General features: G+C 50.5%; 1 protein-coding gene across 2 annotated transcripts; it reads left to right on the top strand.

The window, feature by feature from the left end:
* Positions 1–111: 111 nt before the first annotated feature.
* LOC116939744 (solute carrier family 22 member 7) lies at positions 112–19,907 on the top strand. 2 transcript variants are annotated; one of them, XM_076064646.1, is made up of 11 exons: positions 112–2,707; positions 8,487–8,899; positions 9,009–9,112; positions 10,037–10,191; positions 10,850–11,018; positions 12,106–12,229; positions 14,131–14,240; positions 14,429–14,643; positions 15,864–15,972; positions 17,142–17,441; positions 18,921–19,907. In XM_076064646.1, exons 2-11 carry the CDS (start codon positions 8,513–8,515, stop codon positions 19,084–19,086), a joined length of 1,839 nt encoding a protein of 612 aa, XP_075920761.1. In that variant the 5' UTR covers positions 112–2,707; positions 8,487–8,512; the 3' UTR covers positions 19,087–19,907. The 2 variants fall into 2 exon arrangements, with proteins under 2 accessions (XP_075920761.1, XP_075920762.1); XM_076064647.1 differs by lacking the exon at positions 112–2,707 and adding an exon at positions 4,248–4,532.
* The last annotated feature ends 2,739 nt before the right edge of the window (positions 19,908–22,646 follow it).

Consider the following 22,646-nt stretch of genomic DNA (forward strand, 5'->3'; position numbering starts at 1 on the left):
TGTTTCTATCGTAATGGATTTCCACCGGCGTTTAAAATCGCGTTTGTGCTATCGGGAGTAGTGTTGGGCTAAATGGGCAAGAAGCGAGCTATAGAGGAGAGTGCCCTGGTGTGGTACAATGAACTTGCCGATGACCGATACCGGCTACGTCGAGATCGGCCTCTGTGGAGGAGGCTCGTGAAGGACGCTACTGGGCAGTTGGGGGCAATCGCCCTCCAGCAACGGAAGAACGAGGCTCTCAACGAGTGCAGCGCTGGGTGGATTAAACAGCGAGGAGGAGGAGTGGGGCAGCGCACGTGGTGCCTCTGTCAGTCATCTCTGTTGGTTGAACCTTTCACGCCTTGGGTATGTACCAGGACGTCCTGCCACAGTGGCTTTGACACTTCACATGGCCTCAAAGTACACAGTGCCTGGAACAAATGCCATGGTGATGCCGTCGCCAGAGCAGGTCAATGGCGGCTGTTGTTGGGAGATTAAGAAATGTCCTGGAACTCCTCGTTTGGCCAAGCCTCTTGAGCCGGGCAATGGCCCCAGAAGTTAATTTCGCAACTACTCAATGGTTGATTATATATGCCTCTCTCCCAACAATCGACATAGTTCTTTTAAAGAGTGCTTCTACGTGTCAATTAATTCATTAAAATATATATGTAATCAGCGCTCAAACATTTGTTACGTGTATAAGCTGGATGTAAGCACATTTTATATAAGCACGGGTGGCAGTGAATACGAGTAAGCCATACGGCTTACCCGTATTCTTGTACAGGTAAATTGAGTTTTAACGAAACATGTCTATTTGTGTTTCTCCCTTGTGATGGAACTTTGTAGGATGAACGTTGAGCTTTATAAGGGCACGGGGGTGACCAATAACGTCGTGAGTTGGTCTGTAATAAGGTAGGGCACTGATAAGGAGTTGACCGGTATGCGCTCTGAACCCGACGGCCCCCCCAAGTTCAATTCCTGGCCAAGCTCGCATCGAGTGAAACAACGAGACCCAAATCACCCCCAGGCAGATTGTGTAACGCCGGCTCTCCATGTGACAGAACGCCAATTGGAATCGATCACCTTCATTTGAACTCAAGTTGTCATTTGTTTATTAGGGATCGCCTATCGGCGTCCTTTACATCGGTAAAGGTTGGGTGGCGGTGTTCGTGTGGTAGCAACTACCACAACAACAACAACCCCACACTAACAGCAGCAGCAGCAACAGCTTCCTTTCGCCACTTAAGTGGCGGTGGCGCGTCACCACAGCGCCTGTGCCAGGCTAGGTGCACTTTGAGACCACGTGGATTATGAGAAGGCTTACTGCTGTCAGGTGAAGGGGCAGACCCATGTGTAATGGATTAAATGCCCGAGATGACGGACCACACAAACACCACCACTCCACTACCTCCATGAGCACCATTACCACCACACTACCACAACCACTTCCGATTAGCACGATTGGCTACGTACGGTGCAAAATACGTTATATGTGTAGAGGTGTTAACTACGCACTGTTGCGCAACCTGCATTGCCACCAGGGCAGTGCAGCATTACCTCTGCGTACAACGGTTGGGGTCAGTCGAGGTGAAACGGATCGTGGCCAGGGTTTGGTCAGAACCAATCAGACGGTTCCACGTGGGAATGTATGATTGGTTCTACCTGGCCACGAAGGAGTATAAGAAGGATGACCCAACAGAGCTCGGGGAGTTCTCTCCCTGCACGAAGACAGAAGACTGGGCTGAAGCCTAGCTATGACCTTGGACCAGCCTCCCAGCCCTTCTAAGGGCTAAGGCTCGGCATACCCAGTGGTCAGGACCCACCGGACCAGCGGTGGGTCAGATAGCCTCCTCTAGGTCCTAGCCAGAGGACTAGGATAGTGGTAGACGTGTGAGTCCCGCCAAGTCCGGAGGCTGTATCTCCCTAGGTATCAAGGAGGTTAGCGGTAGACGTGTGAGTCCCGCCAAGTTCGGAGGCTGTACCTCCCTAGGGTATCGGGTGAGGGGACCGTATATCCCTCTGTGTGTGTTAAGGACTGTACGAGGAAATAATACAATAAACAGAGTGTGCCTCCTAAGAAGTCTGCTCGTCATATGTACATACATTTAACTCGAGAACGTCTACTAATTAAGACGTTCACCCCACGAATGCCACAACCAGAGGACATCCAATTAGCACGGTTGGCTACATACGGTGCAAAAGAAGTTCAACATACGGTGCAAAAGAAGTTCAACATACGAGAAATCGCAGCAGAGAACGCATTTGCTATATGTGCTTCTTGGTTAGTTCTTATCTTTCGTCGCATAGGCGTTTGATTCGGTGAAAATCGATGCAGTCGTCCAGAGGACGTCCACCCATGACTCTCCAGCAGCAGCATCAGCCCCCCCCCCCCCCCCCATCCAACCTCCCTGTTGCTCTCAGTGGAGTGCAGGCGGAGAACAAAGACGATCACTCACTCACGAACCTAACCCGCGTGGTCAGGCGCCTGGAGTAAGAGGGGTCACGGGACCGTGAGACGCGTCACACTCTCACTACTGAACGTGGAGTTCACACCCCTACCGCCCGCCCGCCCGCCTGCCCGCCTGCAATCCCGTGCTTCACGGTGCGACCGGGTACAGGGGGCTGGGGAAGAGATCTGGGGGGAGGAGATAGACACTGAGAGAGAGACACTCAAGCACACTGGGAGATAGGCGAGGAGCGACACCGGAGAGAGGAGAGAACCGAGCAGGTGAGGATGGGGAGTAATCGCGTCCTCGTGGAGAATTTCAGTAGCGACGTAAAAGTTCACCGGTGCCGAAGAGACGCCGAATGAGGGAGACCGGTCCAGAGTCGTCCCCTCGTGTTTAATCCGTGCCGATAGAAACCGCGCAAACCCAACGCGGCCGTGTGGCTGACGGGATGAGTAATTTATTGTATGTGGAGGGCCAGATGTGGTAGGGTGGTGGATTGTCCGCGAATGCACCTTGGTGAATACGCGCGCCCGTCATTGTCAGTCCGAACCTCGCCATCATCGGTCATCACCAGTAATAACAATACACAAGCAGCATTGATAACTACATTTGCAATTATAAAGTTTCCATAACTCAATCTTCACCATCACCCACGTGTGTTTATTTAAAGTACACCTTTCTACCGCTGGATCAATGAAGGCCTCACCACTCATTGTCGATCATGGTGGATGTTTGACCATACTTCACCACGCTGGTAAGTACGCTTTGGCAAAGCTGGGGAGTGGGGCGCGAGGGTGATTTGGTCATGCCAAGGGCCGGCAACCTGCAGCTTCAGAACCGCATGCGGCTCTTTAAGGACCGGCGTTATTGTTTAAGGAACCACGCGGTCGCACTGCGGCTCTTGATATATTGATGGGGTTTTTTTTTACGGAATTCTAGAAAAAAATGCCTCTTCTTGTTATTTTAGGTGTCGAACGCCCCTGGCCATGGCAATGCCACGGGGCCCGGTGGCACATTTCAATGTAACAATACGTGAGATTCACCCCACCTTTACTCACACCATTCCTCCTCCTCGCCTGCTCCTACAGATCCCGTTTACATTTCCAACTGATCGCCCTGTGGGGGCTACCGTCCCCCACCATCACCGAATTGTCGGGGTCGTTGGCCCCCGACTCCCCCGTTAAATTCATACCACTACCACAACTGCAACAACCGGGGTATGATTATGCACGTGGGTACCCGTGTACCTCACGGCGCAGCTCTACTCACACGGTAACCACCGCCAGCAGCATCGCGTGCTTGAATTGTGTAATCTTTCGATTTAAAGCTTTCGTGACTGCAAGGATTCATCTTCTTTGGTTCTTTCGGTAAAGTCACGTAGAATGAGAATAAAATAATACATTGATAAAATAAAATAACGCAATAATATTCTCACGACGTTTCGGCCACAACACAAGCGGCCTTCATCAGGTGAAGGGACGAGACTGTCTGGTGGGACAGCGCTGGAGTGAAAAAGCCACGCTCAGATCACGATCTTTAAGCTGTGTGAGAAGAAACAAAGCGCCTTGGCAAAGGAATTAGCATATAATTTAGCATTGAAATGGCTGAGTGATTAGCTTGTGACTGGTCACAGAAATGGTTATGTTAAAGTTAAAGCATACACATCCGCAGAGGCACCCCTTGACAAAGGAATTAGCATAGAATTTAGCATTGAAATAGCTAAGTTAAAGCATACACATCCGCAGAGGCACCCCTTGACAAAGGAATTAGCATAGAATTTAGCATTGAAATAGCTGAGTTGAGTGGCTCCACAAGAGGATTCTTCTTCATGACTGGAGTGATGGCTTTGCGGATTGTGTAGTCGGAGTAACCATTAAACCATTTCCGTTCTTAATTAATTGTATTTTACGATGACCTTCAGACCGCAGCTCTTTCGCCAGCATTGACTCTTAATACCTCTCACACCACGGTTAATGGTATGGTTTACAACATGGAGTATAATAGCGCCTCGCAGCTGTCTCTCTCCCCCTCCTCTGTTCCGACCATGGATGAACTCGTCCGTCTGAACGGGGCCCGTAGCTATCCGTGTTGCTAAAGTTGAGGGTAAGAATCCACCCATTTTTTCGCCATATAGCATTGTGATATATAACGACTTATTGTTGGTAGCTTAGCTGATTGGAGAATATAGAGTTTATTGATAACATTAAGGTAATTTATATTTTAGTTTTTTATTGGTTCACTATATAGTATTCATTATATATTGTATTGTATACCCAGTTACTGTGAATAGCTCAGATGTGTAGGCCTTGACTTCAACATAGCCATTTCTGTGACCAGTCACTAGCTAATCACTCAGTTATTTCAATGCTAAATTCGCCTAGTTATTTCAATGCTAAATTCTCCTGTTTGATTTGTACTAGGTGCCTGTGTATGCTCTGACTTTAACATAGCTATTTCTGTTTAACACGTAGGCTTTCGCGACCAATATTATTCATAATAAAGGTTTTTGGGTTAGATCGCGTTTATTTATAAATGTGTCGTAACCCTCCACCACCCGACACGGCCAAAGACTAATTAGAGAATCCATTGAAATTGAGAGGAACAAGAATAACTTTAATCGCTCTGACAGCTACAGGCTTAGTGCGGCCTGGAAGCGTATTATTAAATAATACACATTACATTTTGATTAAAGAATTACTAATCTACAACTCATTACTAATCATAACCAATGACTGATTACTAATCGATTATATAATTACAATACCCCCCCTCCGCCTCTAATCACTGCACCTGATATGAGTTAAGTGATGACGTCACCCTGCTGCTCTATATAAAACCGGGAGCAAGCGAGGGCTTTACCATTCTGGCGAATTGCCCGATGATGCTGGATGTATTTACCAGCGAAACATCGTACTCAAACTGTAAATGTGGATTCACTCTTCAACACACCGGTGGGCTAAAGTAGTGAATTATTTGTCTTTTGTCAACGTGACACTTTTTTTGCTGATTGGCCGTGTCGGGTGGTGGAGGGTTACGACACATTTATAAATAAACGCGATCTAACCCAAAAACCTTTATTATGAATAGCTATTTCTGTGACCAGTTACAAGCTAATCACTCAGCTATTTCAATGCTACATTCTATGCTAATTCCTTTGTCAAGGGGTGCCTCTGCGGATGTGTATGCTTTAACTTTAACATAGCCATTTCTGTGACCAGTCACAAGCTAATCACTCAGCCATTTCAATGCTAAATTATATGCTAATTCCTTTGTCAAGGCGCTTTGTTTCTTCTCACCTCGCAGCGATGGAGGTCGCGGATAGATGATGCTGTAAACAGAATCTGGCTGTTCTCTGCCCTGTCTCACGGACGTGCGAGTAACAGTCAGGTGACGGCTCCTCGATCCCTCCCTCCTGTTGATCTCCAGTCAAATAAAAAATGGCCCCGTGCTTCCCCAAAGTGTCTCTTTTTATCCTCCTTTCAAAGCCCTCGCACCGCCCGTCCGCGATGCATCACGGGTCAGGCCGTTAATCCGCGGTGCATCATGGGTCGGGCCGTTAATCCGCGGTGCATCATGGGTAGGGCCGTTAATCTGCGGTGCATCATGGGTAGATACGCTAACCCTCGGTGCACCATGGGTAGAGACGCTTAACCCACGCTGCCCCGCTCCCCACCTGTCTGCTGGTCCGTGTGTGTCTTGGGCATCTCCTCACTGCGGTTCTCAGTGAGTTCGCCGTGGTCATTTAATTCTAAGTTAAGCCACGGCGCCGCAGTGCCATTTGGCCTGGGGGGTGGGGGGGGGGGGGTGCCTGCCAATTCCCTGACCCTGAGAAACCGTGGAGCACCCCCACGAGGGGGCCTCTCGGGTTAAAACTCAAGGCAGGTGCCCCCCCTCCCCATGAGGCCCTACTTGAGTGTGTGTGTGTTTAGGTGGGGGGGGAAGTGCTGTGATGGGAGCCGGGTGGCTTCTCGGTCGCAGCAGCACAGCGACGGCCCCGGTTTCGACGGAGCGCTTCGCTGTTGTGGCACCACAGCCCCCCACTCGCTGTGCACCAAGTCGAAGTTAACAGAATTTCAGACAGCGCAATTCATAGAAGATAACAGCTGGCTGCGAGTTTGGTTATTTATTTGCCCACGAAAGCCACACACCAAGTTCTGGCCTGGCGGCAGGCCAGAACTTGATGGAGCGTGGTGGGCGAGACGAGCCAGGGGCCTGAGAAGTGAGAAGAGAGGGCGCAACTGATATGATCACAAATAGTCAGAATGTTTAATTAATGAGTGATTAAAATCCAACAGTCACCACAAACCAATGCATTAAACATTAACATAGCTGGCGCGTATCAGGTCAATCTGACTAAAACACACCGTACTGAATATTAATAACAGCAACATTGTCGTTTTCTAAACATGCCACTGTTTGGCACCTGTATGTGCGACCATGGCCAGAACCTGAAGGACCTAAACCTCTGGGCGATCGTTTTCCTGTGCCTGGGCAAAGGGTACAGCGAAAGTAGTGCGGCGTGTGGTGGGTGAGCATGGCGGGTTTTGCGTAGGGACTACGTGTGTGTTTGTAATAGTGTAAGGCAAGGCATGGTTCCTCCTCTGTCTCTTGGAGGATGTGGCAGTGACCACGACTACCCCACCGCCCTTAACTTGGCTGAACCTAAAATACATTCTTCAGACCCTTTTCTAGTGCCTCGGCCCTGGTCTGTTGTGTGACCACCCGCGCGGTAGAGTCTAACACCCCACGCTCCACCTCACACTGGTGGACTCCTTTTGTGGCGTAATGACGCCAACAAATAAATTGGCAACCCAACAGTTCGCGCAGCAGCAAAGTGCCTCGAGTGCCCAATTAAACCCTGGGGTCCTCTTCGCATGCGGCACACGAGGTGCCACGGACCATCCGGCCGCCACGTGTTTGTGGGTTGATGATCTTTCTTTGTGCCGCCTGGGTTTGTTCGACACAATGTCCGACGTTTCCGCTCCACGTGCTGGGAGCTTCCGAACCAGTCTGCCCGTGACAAACTGTCGAAATCAATAATATTCGACGAATCAATTTGTCATGACGAAGCCGACGGAACTTGTATGTAGCAGCTACCTATGGGGAATTCAAGAATATGTTTCCGTTAGTTTCTGCATTGGGACGTTTGGTCGATTGTGCTTTATAAATGATCGTTTAATGGGGTATATATATATTTTTTTTAGATAATCATCATCCATGAAGAATCCACTGCGAGATGATAGCCTCCCTCCCCAAACCGTCGCCACCTTCCACGATCCTGCGACTTAACGATCCACCCAGACACTGGCACACCAGCTGATCATATCAGCTGGTGTGTGTGTTGGGTCACAAATAATCAGAATGTTTAATTAATGAGTGATTAAAATCCAACAATCACTTATACGGCAAAGCCACCACAAACCAATGCATTAAACATTAACATAGCTGGCGTGTATCAGGTCAATCTGACTAAAACACACCGTACTGGATATTAATAACAGCAACATTGTCGTTTTCTAAACAAAGATAAAAGTATGCGAGACATGAACACACCCCGGTGGGCTTTTGTTGTGGGGCGCCACATCATCAGCAGCCACGGTCTATCCACTGCTGGATGAAGGCCTCGCCCCCCACGACGTCAGCACCTCACACGGGTCGCCCTGGGACGCCACAGATCCATCTCGCTCCTCCTGCATTATGAGCTGATCTCGTAAATCCATTTCCGAGGTGGTCGTTCGTTCTATTGGGCGTGTTCCCTGCTTTGACTGCCACTCTGCCACCAGAGCCATCTGCCATCATCTCTTACAGCCACGTGTCGTGTGCTATAGGCTATGCTGCACGTGGCCTGTCACCCGGCACTGGGGGCAGCTTGGGTTTGGTGGGTCATAGCACAAATGCTGCGAAACCCCATTCCCGTGGGCATCGAGGTGCCATCCCTTCGCTTGCCAGGACCCAATATAGCAAACGTGTGGACACTCCACCTGCCCCGTCTGCAGGGGATAGAGTGTATCCCCCTCGCACGGCTGTTTTTTTTCTCCCCGGGTGCTCCGGTGTCAGGCGAACGAGAGCCCATTTCGATCGCCATGAACTTCGAAGAGGCTCTGAGCGCCGCGGGGGGCTTCAGCCGCTTCCAGCTGTGGCTCACGGTCCTCCTCCTCGTGCCGCGCCTCGTGCTGCCCTGGCACCTGATGGTCAACAACTTCATCAGCGCTACGCCGCACCACCGCTGCCGCCTCCCCGACTCTCCGACCGCCGCGCCGCTGGATAACGGCAGCGGCCCGGCGGAAACGTGGGGCGGGCAGCCCCCTTGGCGAGACGACGACGAGGAGGGCCTGAGCGCTTGCAGCCTCCGCGAGGCCGCGGGGACGAACGCTTCTGAGAGCCCGCGGCGCAATTCGAGCGAGGCGGTGCCCTGTCCTTCCGGCTGGGAGTACGACCGCCGGCAGTTCACGGAGACCGTGGTGACGCAGGTAACGTGCACGGGCGGCGCGCGTCTGCGCTTGGAAGCAATGACTGGCATCAACACACCGTGACACAGCTCCCAACACCCGCACCCCCCCCACCCCCCTTTTCCCACAGTGGGACCTGGTTTGTGAGCACAAGGCGCTGAACCACCTCTCCCTGACCCTCTTCATGGCCGGGGTCATGCTGGGGTCCTTGGTCTTCGGGTATCTCTCCGACAGGTACCGCGATCCAGCGCAGCACCATCGCACATCCCCAAACAGGTGCCCGCTAACGGAGCGTGGCGCGCCAGGTGGGTCCTGCGGGCCGGCGTGGCGATGGCACGGCTCGGAATGTCCGCACAGATGGGCTCGTGGAAGAGTTCCACTGATCTTGTCTTGATCGTTCAACCCCTTGCTCCAAAACTCCACTCTTCGCGCTATCGGGGCGGTGGCAAAAGTTATTGGTCGTGTCTGTTTTTGTTTGAATTAATTACGTTAAAACATCTACAGCACCCCCCCCCCCCCCCCTCAATCGGTTGCTGGGTGAAGGCCTTCGCGTGCCGTGTCAATCGTCATGGGAGTCGTTCGAGCGTTCTGAACGTTATCATCAACAATTGGCCACTGTGGGCTGGAAAAGGTGAGCGAAGATTCGGGACCAATTCTGATTTCACTCCACCGATGTTAGCCGTGGCCAGGAATCGAACTCTGCCTGATTTGCTACGTCCACATTTTGACTTAAAACTTCCCTGACTGCAGGAATTAATTCATATTCTTGGTTCTTTCGGTAAAGTCGCGTAGATAGAAAACAACAAATAATAATACAATTTTCTAAATAAAAATAATAAATTGAAAATAATAAAAGCCAAAAAAAAACAACGATAAAAATGAAACTTGTAAAATAAAAATAAATAGAAAATAATAAAGGCAAAAAAAAACCACGACGTTTCAGTCGCAACACATGCGGTCTTCATCATCATGCTACGTCTACCAAGTGGAGGGGATGATACCCCCCCTCCCTTCCCCTCCTTTTCCCTCCCCAACCCGCCGCCTAACCACCCTCGTGGCGTCAACCTCTGGACTTAGTCTCCCGAGGACTTAGTCTCCCGAGTTTCTCCTTCGAGTGACGCTGACTTCTCCCCGTTCGGGCCGTGGCGGCGGCGGCAGGTACGGCCGCAGGAACGCTCTGCTCGGGTCCTACGTCCTCAACGCGGTGACGGGGACGGCGGCCGCGTGGGCGCCGTCCTTCAGTTCCTTCACGGCCATGCGCTTCCTCCTGGGGGTGTCTCTGTCCGGCATCATCGTCAACACCCTGTCGCTCAGTGTGTGCTTCACACCATCGTCTCCCTCGCCGCCACCAGCAACGGCATCGCTATCAACACGCGCCCCACCAGCAACACCATAAAGGGCTGTCACCACCACCACCACTATCAACATTTACACAACACCAATTCCACCACCACAACAACCACTGCTATCCACATCGACACTATCACCACGACCAACATTGACACGTGGCTGGACCAGCAGCTACCGCCACCATCACCACGACCAGCATTGACACGTGGCTGGACCAGCAGCTACCGCCACCATCACCACGACCAACATTGACACGTGGCTGGACCAGCAGCTACCGCCACCATCACCACGACCAACATTGACACGTGGCTGGACCAGCAGCTACCGCCACCATCACCACGACCAGCATTGACACGTGGCTGGACCAGCAGCTACCGCCACCATCACCACGACCAACATTGACACGTGGCTGGACCAGCAGCTACCGCCACCATCACCACGACCAGCATTGACACGTGGCTGGACCAGCAGCTACCGCCACCATCACCACGACCAACATTGACACGTGGCTGGACCAGCAGCTACCGCCACCATCACCACGACCAACATTGACATCACCAGCAGCACGAATGCGTAGTTGGTGTGAACATTTCGGAGCGTGTGCCGTTGCTGTGCGTGTAGGCGTGGAGTGGCTGGACCAGGGGCACCGAACGTTCGCGGGGACGTCGGGCGGCTTCGCGTGGAGCACGGGGAACATGGCACTGGGGCTGCTCGCCTACCTCCTGCGAGGCTGGCAGCAGCTGCAGCTCGTGGTCACGTCGCCCATTTACTTCTGCATCCTCACCTGGTGGTGAGCGCCGAGGTTGGGGAGGGGCTGGAGGTGGTGGGGTGGTGGGGGGGGGGGGGTGAGCAGCCGCGAGGAGGGTGGACTCGCCCGACCCTCGGGCGGTGATTGGGCCAAGTGGTTGCGCGTTTGCCGCTCTCTGGCAGAGGTTTGCGGTTCGCCCCCAGCGACCGCCCTGGTTAATACTGCGGGTATATTAACAATTTTTTTTTTAAAAAAAGTCCGTTTCACAGTGGACGTTAAAAATCCCGTGACATTCAAAAAAGGGTTGGCCGTGGGTACTGGCATCGCGGTTGTCCACATTTGTCTTTTTTTCAAATAAATGACTTCGTAAATTGCCTACAGTACTCTTTGGTTATTTCCCTGCTGTGATTGTCTCACCTGATCAAAACGTCGTGATCTATTATTTTTTCTACCTACGTGACTTTACCGAAATAACCAAAGAGTATGGATTTCTGCAGTCACGAAAGCTTCAAATCCAGCTTTACCGACAGTAATTGGATGAGGCCACATCGCACTATCGCTGTCTTCTGTAACACTACTGCAGACGATACTGCGGTACTCATCTGTGAAACAGCGCCTTCGTGATAGCCTTGCGTAATGATGATAACAATACTGCGAAAACCAAGAGTACTGATTAATTCATTTGAGTCGATGCGTCCAGACACAAGACGAGGGGGGCGAAAGATCGTCGCGACATTTGATCAAATGTTTAGACATTTTTATCAAGAATTGTATTGCCATGATACACATCCGCCGATCTTCCGCTATTTCTTCTGTCGCTCCCTCTCCACCACTAAAATCGATCTGAACCGGTTCTGCGCTTCGCATAGGTCGACTCCGTCTCAAATGAGTACCTGGTGTGGTATATAAACATCGCGACTAGGGAAACAAAGGCGGCGGGGCGCGGTGCTGGCCACCCACCCCCTCGTGTACCGCGCCGGCACTTCATAGGTGCTCGCTAACAGCATTTGCCTCAACAGACTGTTAAGGCTACACGGGGAGGGATCTTTGTATTTGTGCGCTACTCCTGTGTCGCATCTCCCCACCACCTTGTCTCTCCTTTCACCTTGCTCCCACCTTCCCGGGACAGGTTCATCCCCGAGTCGCCGCGGTGGTTGCTCGTCAGGGGCCGGGCGAGAGAGGCGCATCGCAACCTGAGCCTCTGTGCGCGCATCAACGGGCGGACCAAGTTTGGGAGCGAGGTCACCGTGGAGGCACGTGGGTGGCACGGCTCAGGGGCACGAAAAGTCCCGGATTCAGCTAGTGCGGGGCCTGTAGCATATGATGTTATAAAAGGGGTCCTAAATTTTTTTAAAAAAAGACGTAAATATTCAAAACACGTACATGTTTTACTTGCACAGTAAAGTAATTGTATTTTTTTCATTTGCTTCAAATAAGCCAGATCATACGACAAATCGCTAACCTTAAACACCCGGTGGTTCATACAAGTTGAAGGCGGTATACTACTATAGTAATAGAGCAAGTGCAGAATCACTCAACCGGAATTGATAGCTTGAAAGCATTTAGCGCGGGGCCCTTGAAAGTGCGGGGTCTGTAGCATTTGCAGCTATTTTTGCCCCTAGGATCATCCGGAACTGGGCACGAGAGCCCAGTGCCCGTGCGCGAACCAATCGTGGCAGCTGCGTGGTCAAAGGCGCAATACCGCCAACCACCAACAAGTCCCAGTGCGCACACAAGTGAAAGGCATTGTTTAAACCAACCTGCGGCTCTTTTTAAGGACTGCTACGTGACGTTATTCAGGAAGGGCCACCCACCGTCTCGTATTCACCACAGTGCATTGCGGCTCTCTTGAAATATTGAGGGTTTTTTTTTTAAACAAAAATGTCTCTTCTTGTTATGTTGGTTGCCGAACGCTGCCTGTTTTATAGGTGGTTAAGAAAAGTCGGCGGGGCCGTGATCAAGAGAGAGAGAGATCGCTGTAAGGGACGTTTGGCCGGTGGTCAAGACTAATGGTGGAGTGGCAGCCAAAGAGAGGGGGGGATTTGCGCTTGAGAGGACGTCACCCTGGTGGAGATGAAGCGATAACATCGGCTCGTGTGCGGTAGTTATACGCGAGGCCGTGAGAGGTGGCTACGGTAGTGCCGCGGCCTTTATCCAGCAGTGGATAGATCACTGGATAGTGTTTTATGGAGTGATGGACAAAAAATTTGACTGAAAATTTTCCTGACTGCAGGAATTCACAGTCTTTGGTTCTTTCGGTAAAGTCACGTAGATAGAAAAATAATAATAAAGTAAATAAAAAATATTTTATTTTTATTAAAAATTTGTATTCACTTTATTATTATTTTGCTATCTACGTGACTTTACCGAAAGAACCAAAGAATATGAGTGATGGACAGTTTACCAGTTCGGGCCAACTGAGCTAAAGGGAGCTCTTTTTCAGAAGTGACCTGGCCACAAATGATAGCTCAGTCAAGTGGCTTACCGCGTGGAAATCTATAGCAGCCAAACACTCTAAACGCGTGACGTTGATTCTAAATGTGGAGGGGAAAACCGGAGGCATCGGAGAAAAATCCACGTGAACACGGGGAGAGAGAGAGAGAGAGACGTGCAAACTCCACATATACAGGCGTCAGGGTCGGGATCGAACCCACGACCTGCAGTATCACACAAGCATGTTCGTCTCTGGTGACGATTGGCATTGTATTATAGGGATTGACCTTGTGCGTGGCAATGGATTGGGGAAGCCTTCATCCAGCACAGTATGTACGTTGAACTTCTTTCGCACCGTACGTAGCCAACCATGCTAATTGGAGGTGCGGGAGAAGGACAAGTCTGATTGGGCGTGCCATTGCGCGTGCGTTTGTGTGTGTGTGTCAGTGTATCTGTGTGCACAGTGCGAGTCAATCTGCGTCGGTGTAACCGTGTGTGCACGTCTGTGTGTTTGTACGTATATCGGCGTATCCGTACGTTAGCGTGCGAGGCTGCGCGTGTCCACTCGCGTGTTCGCGAGAGCGTCGCCGGATAGATCGCGGCTTGCTGATGACAAATCGTCATAAAATTTGCCGCCACCACCACCCCCGTGCTGATCATGAGTTGGTCCAGGGTAGCTCACGACGTTGCCCGCGGCAACCCCCCTCCCCCCCACCCCCAGGCCCTGCAGGACGCGGTGGAGAAGGAGCGCACGACGCAGAACAGCACCTTCCTGCACCTGTTCCGCTCCCCTCGCATGCGCAAGCACACCCTGGCCGCGGGCGTCGTGTGGTGCGTGTGGGGTGCGTGCGAGGAGTGCGTACACTGGGATAACGTTTATTGTTTGAGTTGTTTTTTTTCCCTATTCGACGGGGCCGCCACCGTGGCCACCGTCATCGCGGAAAAAAACCTTCTTGACCCGAGCACATGCGCGCCGCCCGTCCTCCCCCCCGCCCCCCCCAATCGACCCCGGCACACAGGTTCTGCACGACGCTCACCTACTACGGCATCAGCCTGAACGTGTCGGGCGTGGGGCTCGACATGTACACGACGCAGTTCGTGTTCGGCGCCATCGAGGTGCCGGCCAAGATCATCATCTACGTGCTGCTGGAGCGAATCGGGAGGCGGCCGTGCCAGGCGGGCACGCTGCTCGCCACGGGGGCCCTGCTTGCACTCAGCATCTCCGTCCCCGCGGGCAAGCCGCACGACCGCCGCCGCTCGGTCGTCCAGCGCTTGACTTCAACCGGCCCCTGTTTGCGGTTTAGTTGATGCGGCACCCATGCTCCAGGACCCTCGAGTTACCGATCAAGCCCCTGATCCAAGCCACCAATCCAGTTCATTGATCCAGAACCCTGGCACATCACACTTGAGTTAGCTCCTGATCCAGCTCCTAATCCAATTCAAGGAGCCAGCATCATTGGAATTAGAGCTTTTTAATGATGCAGAACGTTTGCACCAGACACTTGAGTTAGCACCTTAACCAGTCTTTGACCAAGCCTCCTGTATGTTGAACTTCTTTCACACCGTACGTAGCCAACCATGCTAATTGATGGTGTGGGGGGAGGACAACAAACGAAACACAAAGCGGTTATAAAGAAATGAGTTTTCAATATAGATTTAAAAGTGCATAGTTCCAGTGGCTTCCTAATATCATAAGGAATTAGGAAGCCACTGGAGCTCCTGACCAGGCCCCTTGGTCCAACCCACACATCAGCCCTGAATCATCCAGCCCCTGATCCAGCCATTTGTGCAGCCCTTTCATCCAACGCCGAATCGGCCCCTGGCCAAGTTCTTGATCCAAGGTCTCTTCTCCCTCCCAGCCCCAGATCAAGTTGTTGATCCAATCCCTGCACCTGGCGTGCCAGGCTGTCTCTCCGTGCGACTCGCACTACGTTTTCCCCCTAGAATTCCGAGCACTGTATGGCCGATGCTCATCTGATGGAAGGTTTTATGTAGCAGTTTAAATACGGATGATGTTGCTGCTGATGATTATGATGAGGAAGCTGTTGATTCTGCGGATGAACATGTGGACTAGGCTGCTTGCTAAACAGAATGACAGCGATGATGCTGCTGATCGTGATGAGCGCACTGCTGTTGCTGCTGATGTCAACTGCAGATGGGAATGATGATGCTTCTTGCTTCGACCAGTGCTGCTGATGATGATGCTGCTCCGTCTTATGCTTCTGCTGACACGTCGGATGGGAATGCTGCTGATGCTTTGGCTGCTAATGATGCTGTTACTGATAATGATGCTTCTGATGATGATGATGATTATGATGCTGCTGGTGATTGATGATGATCGTAAACAATGCAATTCTGGGCCAACTATTGGTTGCCGTCGGACCAACGTTGATCAGCCAACGTTGGCCCAACGTCGCACGTTGACTGTGGGCGCCGCGTGCTTGCGCCCCGCAGAGATGTCACTGCTGAAGAGCTTGGCGGCCATCGCAGGGAAGGGCACGGCGGAGGCGGCCTTCACCACAGCGTATCTGCACGCCGTGGAGATATTCCCCACTTCCCTGCGGTGCTCGCCACCAAAACGAACAAACGCCACGAGCAAACATCAACAACAACAACACAACCACCACCAACCACCACTGTCACGACCACCACTCGTAACAAGGACATAGCTTTCAACCCCCTTAAACAGTGCCCTACCTTATTACAGTCCAATTCAGACCTTATTGCTCACCCCGTGCCCCTTATAAATGTCAACGTTCATCCTACAAAGTCCCATCGCAAGGGAGAAACACAGAGAGACAAAATATATTTGCCCGCATTGAAACGGCTGTACGCAGTATGGACCTAAAAAACTCAATTTCCCCTTGTAAACCCATACGGGGTAAACCGTATGGGTTTACAAGGTATGCAACAACAACAACAACAAGCGTCATTCGCCACTAAGTGCCGGTGACGTCCCCACGGCGCTTGTGCCAGGCTAGGTGCACGTTAAGGCCACGTGAAGTGTCGAACTCCCGCTGGCAGGAGGTCACGGGGCAGACCCAGCAGGTGCCATGGGTCGACTGACTGAGATGACTGGCCGATGCACCACCTGTGCCCCCGACTGTGCCAACTCGTAACAACACCATCCCCCGTATAGCCTTAACAGTAGCACCATGAAGGCCGGCACGGCACTTGAGAGTGTGGGTGGTCAGCACCACGCCCGGCCGCCTTTGTCTCCCCAGTAGCGGTGATTACACACCACACCAGGCACTCATTTGAGGCTGTGTCGACGTAGAGGAAGCCCAGGACCGGTTCAGATAATCGTCACTGGTATTGGCCGTGCGCCGGATTCGAACTCGAGTCGCCGGGTTCGTAGCGCAGCGTGCAAACCGCTACACTACCGCTCCCCACAACCAGCATAACAACCACAGCCACCACAAGCAACAACCAACACCATCACAAACCACCAGGAGCAACACCACCACCACTAGCAACGACACAACCAACACCATCATCAACACGACCACCACCACTAGCAACAACACAACCAACACCACCGTCAAAACCACCACTAGCAACAACACAACCAACTTCACCACCATCATCAAAACCACCACTAGCAACAACACAACCAACTTCACCACCATCATCAAAACCACCACTAGCAACAACACAACCACCATCATCATCAGAACCACCACCATAACACATTCTCTGTATCTTGTCCCTTTCATGCCCCACCACCGACAGACAAAACGGCCTGGGCTACGTCTGCACCATGGCCCGCCTGGGCGGCACTGTGGCCCCCCTAGCCGCGCTCCTCGCCGACGCGTGGCCCTCGCTGCCGGGCCTCCTCTACAGCGCCGTGGCCTTCGTCGGAGGCCTCGCGGCTCTGCTGCTGCCCGAGACGAGGGGCGCGGAGCTCCCGGAGACTCTGAGCGACGTGGAGAACGACGCGAGGTGGCCCGGTGGCGCGGACGGCCGCGGTGGCCACGGGGGCCACGGGGAAGGCGGCGCATGCGACGGGATGGACTTGGGGGACGATGCAAGGTCAGCGTGGAGGAGAAGGCAGGCTTTTTTTAGTTTTTCATCCAAAGATCACTTTCCCATTGTCATCACCACCATCATCAGCATGTGTCTCAACATCGCCGTCATTGCCTTCGTTGTCGCCCTCGTCGTAATCGCCATCGTTTGTTGGTGTCGCGGGTCATCATCGTCATTGTCATCTTCATCAGCCATCGTCATTGTCGCGCTCATTATCCTCATCGTCATTGTCATCATTGTTGCGCGTGTCATCGTCACATCATTGTCACGTCGTCATAGTAATCGTTGCAATAATTGCCATTGTTGGAATCACGCCTATCGTTGTGTAGTGTTGTAAGGACGAGCAGACTTCTTTAGGAGGCACACTCTGTTTATTGTATTATTTCCTTATGCAACGCTTAACACACACAGAGGGATATTCGGTCCCCTCACCCGATACCCTAGGGAGGTACAGCCTCCGTACCTGGCGGGACTCACACGTCTACCGCTAACCTCCTTGATACTTAAGGAGGTACAACCTCCGGACTTGGCGGGACTCACACGTCTACCGCTATCCTAGTCCTCCGGCTAGGACCTAGGGGAGGCTATCTGACCCACCGCTGGCCCGGTGGGTCCTGACCACTGGGTATGCCGAGCCTTAGCCCTTAGAAGGGCTGAAAGGCTGAAAGGCTGGTCCAGGGTCCTAGCTAGGCTTCAGCCCAGTCTTCTGTCTTCGTGCAGGGAGCGAACTCCCCGAGGTCCGTTGGGTCACCCGTCTTATACCCCTTCGTGGCCAGGTAGAACCAATCATACATTCCCACGTGGAACCGTCTGATTGGTTCGCACCAAACCCTGGCCACGATCCGTTTCACCTCGACTGACCCCAACCGTTGTACCCAGGGGTAATGCTGCACCGCCCTGGTGGCAACGCAGGTTACGCAACAGCGCGTAGTTAACACCTCTACAGTTGTAATTGTCATCAACAACATCGTCGCCATAGTCGCCACCACTATTGCCGTCACCAACACGGGCATTATCGTTGTCACAGTCCATCATCGCCATTGTCATCATCCTCATCGCCCTCGTCATGGGGCTGGAGTGCCGACGCGCGCCCGCGGTGTTGCACTCTGGGAGGCAAAGGGTTGGTGGATCACCCACACATCCGTGGAATTCTCAAGCAGACTTGTCTGAGTGGTAGCCAGCATATTAACCGCTCTCACCGATTGAAAAGGTGGACATTGGCAAAGGAAACTGAACCAAAACTGAAAGGTGCGCACAATTATGAATGCGCGGATCAGAAAACAAATGCAATTTGGAGATGCTTTGACTGTTAAGAAAAGTGTCTTGGTCAGTGTTAGTGCTGATGACGGTGGTGGTGACGCTACTGATATTGATTATATCGATGCTGGTGCTGGTGCTGATGATACTGCACTGAGTCGAATCTAGCCGACGTCTTTCTCCCCCGCCCCCCCCCCCCCCCCATCTAACTCCCCACCCCTGATGCAGATCAGCAGGGCCACCTAAGGAGGACCAGGTCAGCTTGCAGGACCTGACCCCAACCAAGCCAGGGCAGGACCACCGGGACGGAACATCTGCAAGCGCAGATGGCGGGCGTCATCGTCGCTTGGACGAGAACCACTCCACAGACACGGACCGCGGCGTGCGCCTCTAAAGTCCGGCGGCGGTGCAAGTCGGCAACTGTCGTCGGTGCTGGGAGCCCTGGCTTGCAGGCTTGCTGGTGGCGGCGGTCTTTTCAGGGCTGCGACCCGTCTTCTTGTTCAATCTTTAACGCTCCGGTGTCATTCTTCAACATATTCTTTGGGTCTTTCGGTATTCGCGTAGATTAGGTTAAAAGAAAATAACAACAAAAACGCGACGTTTCGATCGCAATGCTTGTGTTTTTTTTTTACCGAAAGACCCAAAGAATGTGAATTTCTGCAGTCACGAAAGCTTTAAGTCAAGATTCTTCAACATCTTGACTGGCTTGTATGCAGCAAGTCTGCCTGCGCCTGACAAAACTGTAGGATGCTCCTTTTTTTATTTTTACACCCGTGCTTATGACCGTGGCACGAGGGAGCTCTTCATCTGGCGGTCGATTAAATAAATAACCAGAAAGGCTGAAGCGTGACAAATCCCTGACTCTCGCTTGTTCTTGTCATCACAAAGGCAAAATGCAGCCGAGCTGAAGTAGCAGGACCTTCCGCAGGCCCTGCAATGCCACTGGTTTCAACGGTCTAAAAATTCACATTTCTGAATGATATACAGCTGTGTGAAAATAAACGTACAGTCAGTTTAACACGTAGGCTTTCGCGACCAATATTATTCATAATAAAGGTTTTTGGGTTAGATCGCGTTTATTTATAAATGTGTCGTAACCCTCCACCACCCGACGCGGCCAATCAGCAAAAAAGTGCCACGTTGACAAAAGACAAATATTCATATTCTTAGTTTTTTCAGTAAAGTCACGTTGAAGAGAAACAACAAATAATATAATATATATTATATATAGTATATATTATATATAGTATATATTATATATAGTTTTACCTATATATTATATATTATATTATTTGTTGTTTCTCTTCAACGTGACTTTACCGAAAAAACTAAGAATATGAATTACTGCAGTCACGAAAGCTTTAAATAAAAAAAAGGCAAATAATTCACTACTTTAGCCCACCGGTGTGTTGAAGAGTGAATCCACAACATTTACAGTTTGAGTACATATAAACGTACAGTATTACTACTATAATGAGCCAAGAATGTATGTGTGTAACGCGCGTGACGTCACTCCACATGCCGCACCCCCCATCATTAATATTCATGAGCGGGTGGATTTTTACACTCACGCAGAAGAAGGTCGAGCGGAAAATAAATTTCTATTTTCGCAAATTCGCTTTAAGTTTTACCTTTCTTTATTGAAAGTGAATCTAATAAATAATTATACACAGTAACAAAGTGGATTTGGTGTCTTTATTTATTTCTTCAACATATTCTTTGGTTCTTTCGGTAAAGTCTCGTAGATAGGAAAATAAGAATAAAAATAAGGTTAAAAAAATAATAAAATATAAATAATAAACACCTAAAATCCCCTAATGTAGACTGTAGCCTGGTTCTTAACCTCGGTGAGCGTACTGGCAGTCTATAATGCAGACTGTAGCCTGCTTCTTAACCATCGTGGTTTTTGTTTTTATTTATATTTTTTATTTAATTTGTATTATATTTTAATTACTGAAAGAACCAAGAATAAGTCTACATTATAGACTGCAAGTACGCTCACCGAGGTTAAGAACCAGGCTACAGTCTACATTATAGACTGCCAGTACACTCACAGATTAACAACCAGCCTACAGTCTACATTAGTGGATTTTTGTTGTGTATTATTTTTATTCAGTTTATTTTATTATTATTATATCTACGTGACTTTACCGAAAGAACCAAAGAATAATATTTCCTGCAGTCATGAAAGTTTTAAGTCAAAATTTCTTCAGCACTTGAGACAAAAGGTGTGTGTAATGTATGCTTCTACATTGTGGTAAAATTGACATTTCTCGGTGATTTTCCAGATATTGTATCGAATTCCAATTCATTTCAACTCCAGCGACCGAAAGCAGAAGAGAATAAAATATCAGAGCAGTGAATTTGAACAAATTGAAGGTCAGTTGTATACAGTGCTACAGTGAACTGCAGTTAAATGTTTGATGACATACTTTTGTGCAAGATTCACTGTCATTGAATTTATACAAGATACAATTATACTCTGCTCAATTTTTTCGTAAATATTACAGCTTCCGTCCTAGGACGGGCAAACAAGCTCGTTGTATTTAGAGTTGGGCGATTCAATTGTTAAAGTGGACCGATTATTACGGGTTCAATTACTCGACTAATCGAATGACACGAAAATAGTTGGTGGGGGGGGGGTATAATCTCTTTTCGATTTAAAGCTTTCATGACTGCAGGGATTCATCTTCTTTGTTTTTTCGGTAAAGTCACGTAGAATGGAAGGCTACTTGTGTTGTGGCCGAAACGTCGTGAGAATTTTATTTTATTGTTTTATTTTTATTATTTTATTTCCATTCTACGTGACTTTACCGAAAGAACCAAGAAGACGTATCATCTCTGTTCGCACATGTGCCGCTGGGCGGGAGGTGACGGGGATGGCTTGGTGACATCATAGGCTGATCGCCATCGAGAGGCACGATGCAGTTGCGGATGCCATTTTTTTGCACAAAGTGTGTCCAGGCATTTGTAAATCACAAGGAGTCGGTTACAAACGCTGGTCGATTCATTGGCTTAGTCTGCCAGTCGTCTCAGCTCTAAACATGTCCAACACCCAAGGTTTTGCGTTGGAATTGAAGATTTGCAGAAAGGAACCACGAGAGGGCAGCAAAATGTTTCGGCTGCTGAGACTCGACATCCAGAGACGACGTATCCAGACTTAATATCCAGAGACTTGGCATCCAGAGAGTTGACATCCAGACTTAATATCCAGAGACTTGACATCCAGAGACTTGACATCCAGGCACTTGACACCCAGAGCACTTGGCATCCAGACACTTAACACCCAGAGCACTTGACATCCAGACACTTGACATCCAGACACTTGACACCCAGAGACTTGACATCCAGACACTTGACATCCAGACACTTGACACCCAGAGCACTTGACATCCAGACACTTGACATCCAGACACTTGACACCCAGAGCACTTGACATCCAGAGACTTGGCATCCAGACACTTGGCATCCAGACCCTTGACATCCAGAGACTTGGCATCCAGAGACTTGACATCCAGAGATGACCGTGGCGGACTCGGTGCGTGACACTTTGCACGAGACTAACTCGGAGAGTGAGTGAATGATTAAAGTAAATTCGAATGTATGTTCAACTTCTTTCGCACCGGACGTAGTCAACCGTGCTAATCTGTGGTGCGAGAATGATTTGTTGGAAGGGATAGAAAGCGGACATTTTCCACAGACGAGTCTGTACCTCCGATTAGCACGGTTTAGCTACGTATGGCGCAAAAGTTCAACATGTAGTTAATTGTTTATCCATGGCAGCGCAAATTAACTTGTGTATGCCGTTATTTTAAGGATGTCCAAGTAGGGGGCAAATTACTTTGGGGGTGGGGGTTTGACTGGGTATTGTGGACCCACCTGGAGAATTGTGGCGTCAAATGATTGGACCCGCGTGGGAGGTAGGCAGTCGCACAGCACCCATAATTAAGGGAG

The sequence above is a fragment of the Petromyzon marinus genome, chromosome 6 (assembly GCF_048934315.1).
Source record: "Petromyzon marinus isolate PM22_M1 ecotype Great Lakes invasive population chromosome 6, UKy_Petmar_22M1.pri1.0, whole genome shotgun sequence".
Taxonomy (NCBI): Eukaryota; Metazoa; Chordata; class Hyperoartia; order Petromyzontiformes; family Petromyzontidae; genus Petromyzon; species Petromyzon marinus.